At 39.9% G+C, this 5,635-nt stretch overlaps 1 protein-coding gene across 1 annotated transcript; it reads right to left on the reverse strand.

The window, feature by feature from the left end:
- Nucleotides 1-327: 327 nt before the first annotated feature.
- Nucleotides 328-1,980, reverse strand: LOC126713605 (putative serine/threonine-protein kinase). Its single transcript, XM_050413391.1, has one exon. It carries the CDS (start codon nucleotides 1,745-1,747, stop codon nucleotides 653-655), a length of 1,095 nt encoding a protein of 364 aa, XP_050269348.1. The 5' UTR covers nucleotides 1,748-1,980; the 3' UTR covers nucleotides 328-652.
- Nucleotides 1,981-5,635: the final 3,655 nt, after the last annotated feature.

Here is a 5,635-nt window from a genome sequence, read left to right on the forward strand (position 1 = left end):
CACCCACCAACACAACAAACCCAAAATCACTAGATCGACAACCTAAAATCGTGAAAATGAGGAGAGAGAGAGAGAATAAATGAGAGGAAATAATATTAAAATGAAATAGGGTATATAATAGGGAATTTGATAGGGGTGTTTTGAAAAAATGTAGTTAACTAAAATAGGAAAAATACATTCTTATACTAATATAAGGTGAAAAAATTGGAAAGTCGCTACCAATTCTCTTGCATGCTTCTACTCATTGTTTATTACTATTATTATTTATCCTTTTTTTTTTTTTTTATTATGTTGAATTTTTAGAAAGTCCTTCAAAAGACATAAACAGATTACAACAAAGAATTCCATATATTACTAACTTTGATCATAACAAACAAGTGTAACAAAGAAGGATTTTTTTTTTGAGCAATTCCCTTTCTCAAAAGACCAATTACAACGCCCTCTAAGCGAAAAGGATAATGTGATGGCCTTAAACAAGCCATGAATTCTTACAACATTTCAAGGACTTGGCTTATGCACTGTCCATCACTAACAGCCCTGCTTTAAGAATAACACTAAACATTCCTACTCAACAAGCTATTTACATTCCTGTCATGAAGTGAGCTCATCCCACAAAGAAGTTTAACAATAACAACATTGTTGCAATGCAAGTTCAGACAGGAATTTGATCTAACAATTCAACAATCTTAGCCATAGCTGGCCTTTCTTTTCGTATCTCACTAGTACACATACCTGCAATTTCAAAATACTCTTTCACATGGGCTTCTATTAGGCCATCCTCCCTCGACAAACTAGCATCCACCATTTCCATATGCTGATTTTGGGCCAGCATTTTCCTTGCCCATTGGACTAATCCAACCTCTTTCCCATCCAAAAGGGTAGGCAAATTGGGTCGTTTCCCAGTAGCAATTTCAAACATTAAGATCCCAAAACTGTAAACATCAGCCTCGAGAGTAGCTGCAGTGAGGCCCTCTTTGTACTCAGGGGGCATGTACCCCATTGTGCCTGCAAATTGAGTGGACACATGTGAATTCGAGGTGTCGATCCTCCTTGCGAGACCAAAATCAGCAATATGGGCCTCAAAATCAGAGTCTATAAGCACATTGCTGGCCTTAATATCTCGATGAACAATGGGTTTTTCCAAATTATGCAAAAAAGAGAGTCCTTTAGCCACACCCTTGACAATCTTAACTCGAGTCCCCCAAGATAAAGTGGGCACATCCTGTTCTTGCTGTAACCACTGATCCAAACTACCTTTCTGAACAAACTCGTATATGAGAAGCCTTTCATTGCCGGACACGCACCAGCCAAGAATTTTGACGATGTTTGGGTGTCGAAGCTTACCTAAAGTCTCCATCTCAGCTCGAAACTCACGAAAACCTTGGAAAGCATCTGGGTCGAGTTTTTTTATGGCGACGGTGACGCCGCTGGAGAGCTGTGCCTTGTAGACGAGGCCGAAGCTGCCGTCACCGATGATCAAGTCTGTGGAGAAATCTTTGGTGGCCTTCCTCAGCTCCTGCATGGAGATTCGGAGGTTAGGGTCGAAGGAAGCGCTCTCATCGGCTGTGACCGAGGATAGCTCGGTCATGTTATTGACAGGGTTATGAACTCGTCCAGGGCGCTGGGCGGATGTTGTGGGTGTGGGTTTCTTGGGTTTTCGACATAGAATCACCAAGACAGCGAAGATCAGGGTCACGACGAAGAAGCTTGCGGTGGCTGCAACGAGTGCTTGGTAAGCGTGATCCATGAAAAAACAACAAGAGAGGAGCTAGGATTCAACACACAAGAAAGATGAAGCACTAATTTGTTGTTGATTGGTTAGACTCTGAACAAAATTTAGATCTAAAACGTGTTGTGCTAAAAAGTCATAAGAAGCCAACTGGGTGGGGGTGGAAAAGTGTGTGTGGTTTCAAGGAAGATGGGTCTGTGTTTCTGTGGTCTTTGTTTGGTTCAACAAACAATTAAAAGTCTTCTTCAAACCCTTGTAGTAGTTGTTGTTGTTGTTTTTGTGGCGAAGAAGAGTCAACTACTGGACCGGTGAATGTTTCTGTGCGGACTTCGATGGAAGTCTGATTAATCATGTACCGTTGATTTTGGTTCTGTCTATCTGATTAGATTTAGTCATTTCTTGTGGCAATTTGGCAAAGGGGAGTCTATCAAGGGTTCAACTACTTACCCGCATCATATATAAATCCGACGTACTAATCCATTACCTACTTTTTTATATACAAAATTCTAATATATATATATATATATATATATACATATAAATTCATTTGTTTTATAATGAATTTCGTTTCTCTTCCTGATGTTTTTTTTTTTTTGGCTAACCTTCTCTTCCTGGTGTTTTGTAAGGAGGAAAGAACAAGAAGATTTTTTTTTTTTTTGGTTTAATTAAACGGGAGATTCTAGCCTTTTGCCCTTTATTTTTAAAAAATTTAGCAATATGCCCCTATTTCGAAACTATATAGGGATATGTCCCTGTTTCGATACTCGATTGCCTTAAAATCGAGTTTCAATGAAATACTCAATTCGTAGAAAATCAAGTTATGCCGAATAAAACTAAAACTAAAAAAAAAAAAAAAAAAAAAAAAAAAAAAAAAAAAAAAAAAAACATGGAACTCGATTTTAGAGAAGTCGAGTTCCAAAACGCCGCTATATGGCTTTAAAACGTCACTATAGGGCTTAAAAACGCCACTATAAGGCCCATTGAACTTGGTATGGGGACTTATAAAAAATTTTTGCAGGAAAACGCCGCTATAGGGCTTAAAAACGTCACTATAGGGCCTAAAACACCACTATAGGGCACCAAGAACAAGGCGATTACACTTATAAAAAATTTTTGCAGGAAAACGCCGCTATAGGGCCTTAAAAACGCCACTATAGGGCACCCTGAATATAGGCCAATCACACTTACAAAAAATTTGCAGGAAAACGCCGCTATAGGGCTTTAAAACGTCACTATAGAGCTTAAAAACGCCACTATAGGGCTTCCTGAATATAGGGCAATCACACTTACAAAAATTTTTTTTGCATGAAACTCGATTTCCTGAAACTCGAGTTCCATGGAAATTTTTTTTTTTTATATTTTTTTTAAGTTTGATCGGGCATAACTCGATTTTCTACCAATCGAGTATTTAATTGAACTCGATTTTAGGATAATCAAGTATCGAAACAGGGGCACACTTCTATATAGTTTGCAAACAGAAACATATTGCTAATTTTTTAAAAAAATTAGGGGTAAAATGCCAGAATCCTCTAATTAAACGTTTAGTATTCTACCATATGTTTCAAAATGACCCCTAGTCTTTTATCCTTTTTCTTTTTTCAGAAACAACGCCCCCTATCCTTTGAAACGTAAGATGGGATGTCAAAGGAGAGAATATAAAAAATTTCAAAATCTTTACTTATATATTTCAAAGGCAAATATTAGCCACATTTTTTCCTACAATGAAAACTTTACATGGCATTATACATGTAAACTAATAATTCTCTATATTTCAAAATGATCTTTATTTTTAGAAATATAAGAAGGAATATAGAAAGGGATAATATAAGATAATAATTTCATGTCCTAGGAGGGGTGGCCAAGTGGTGAGGATCCTGCATGCATGCGCAATGATTCCTCGTTTGAAACTTGGCGAGTACTGGGGATGGGAGGTGGGACCACTCATGCGCCTTACTGCTAGCTCTCTTGAGGTGTTAGGGTGAGGTCTATGGCACCTTAATCATAATGGCTCAATCTAACATTCCCTAGCGGGAGGTGCCCCTATGGTCACGCCCAAAGGGGTGAGTTACACATGGTCACCCCCGCCTCCCTTTTTCTCATCAAAAAAAAAAAAAAAAAAAGATAATAATTTCATAAAAATAAAAATAAAAAGATGTTGAGGGCCATTTGTGAGAATCCAGGTGGAAAGAAAGAAAGCCCAATAACAAGGGCAACAAATAATTGACAAAGCAGACAGCAAAACCATTAAGCTCAAGCGGTAGGAATAATGGATCATAGGCCCAAGAAATAAACAAATGGGTCTTGAAAAGGCAAGTGGGCTCAAAGAAGTCCGAAAAGAGAGAAATAGTATTCCATGGGCAGTGTATGAAGTAGAAAAGCGAGAAAGGGCCGCCGTAGGCCCAAAGTAATGCAAACTAAGAAAGTAAGAGGTTTATGGCAGGCCCATAAACCCCAAGGATGAGAATAAGGTTATTGGGTCAAGGAAGCCCAATGAAGTTAGTAAAAATCCCATGAGAGTGTAGAATTAACAAAAGGGCCGAGGAAGCCCAAAGAAAGCAAACGAGCCGAGGATGCCCAAGGGAAAGCCAAAAGGGACATAGGAGCCCATAAATAAAAGCAAACCAGTGGCCATGCCAAGCCATTGAGAGAAGGAATAAACGACTGGTCTAAAAGAGCCTCAGCAGGATTAAGTTATTACAGCAGGAATAACAAAACGACATTGCAAGAAATAAGGGAAACCAAGAAATGGGCCAAAGAAATGTAAGACCCATCATCAAATAAAGCCCAGCTCTTGAGAGGAGCGGGAAAACAAAAGGCAGCCCACATAAGGGGTCAAGAAACACGGACGATGAGCCTCCAGACCACGGCAGACGAATGGGCAGCAGGCAAGTTTTAGACACATATGGAATGAAGGCACGCGCAAGGCCCAGGCACCACCAGTCTGTACCCAACCAATACAGAGCATGGTGAGGTCGAGGGGTCAGAGAATCAAAGGGCATGGTTTCGTGGTGGGGAAAAATCTATTTTGAAGGTTCCGACTCAGGCTCTTTCGGGGAGGTGTCCTGTTGGGATGGCTTACTGCCCAAAAGAGGCAAGCTGAGTTGGAATCATTAGGTGCATGCCATAAGGGATAGGGGGAGAGAAATAACCCAGATTGTAGCAGGAAAGGGTATCACGGCAGACTAGCAAACAAAATACTCTTCCTTGTCTGGCGATGGGAGGGCGACACACAGACGAAACAGTGATGGTCGGCCAGTACACCCAGACCAAACAAAAGGAGTTAAGGGTTAAAATAATAAAATCGAGTCACGGCAGGCACTATAAAAGGAGGGTCTTGCCGTGAACAGAGGAGGGGAACAACGGGAACTTGGACTAAGAAATAGAAAACTTAAAAGAAATAGTAAAGAAAACGAAGTGAGAAGAAAGAAAGAAATAGTGAGACTTAGAAAGGTGGGCATTCACTGGTAGATTGGTCCCTTCTCTCCCTCATGAAATCCGGCCCTCTGTAAGAAAACTCGAGAGTATCTACGCAGAAAACCATTCAGACCCGTTTCCCTCAGGGCGGTTGACCTCTACGGTAGGATTTTTTCCTGAGAGATTGACTGCTTTGAGGAGGAACATTCTTCCCTTTGTGGTTCTGCTCCTGCGGATTGGATTTTCGGTCGATTTCCTCTAATATTCTGACTAACCCATGCGTATTAACATTTGATGTCCTCTGTTATGCTTTTTTTTCTCTTCTGTAAAAAGAAAACAATTAGTATTGCTGTTGTAATTGATTTTAGGGGCTATTTAGTCAATTCCCCATTAAATGGCTAGATATTTTCTGTTTATTTTATTATTATTATGTCTGCCTGCCACGATTTTTCTGAAACAGTTTCGCATGCCGTGAACACGTCCCTGGCAGAT

The sequence above is a fragment of the Quercus robur genome, chromosome 2 (assembly GCF_932294415.1).
Source record: "Quercus robur chromosome 2, dhQueRobu3.1, whole genome shotgun sequence".
Lineage (NCBI taxonomy): Eukaryota > Viridiplantae > Streptophyta > Magnoliopsida > Fagales > Fagaceae > Quercus > Quercus robur.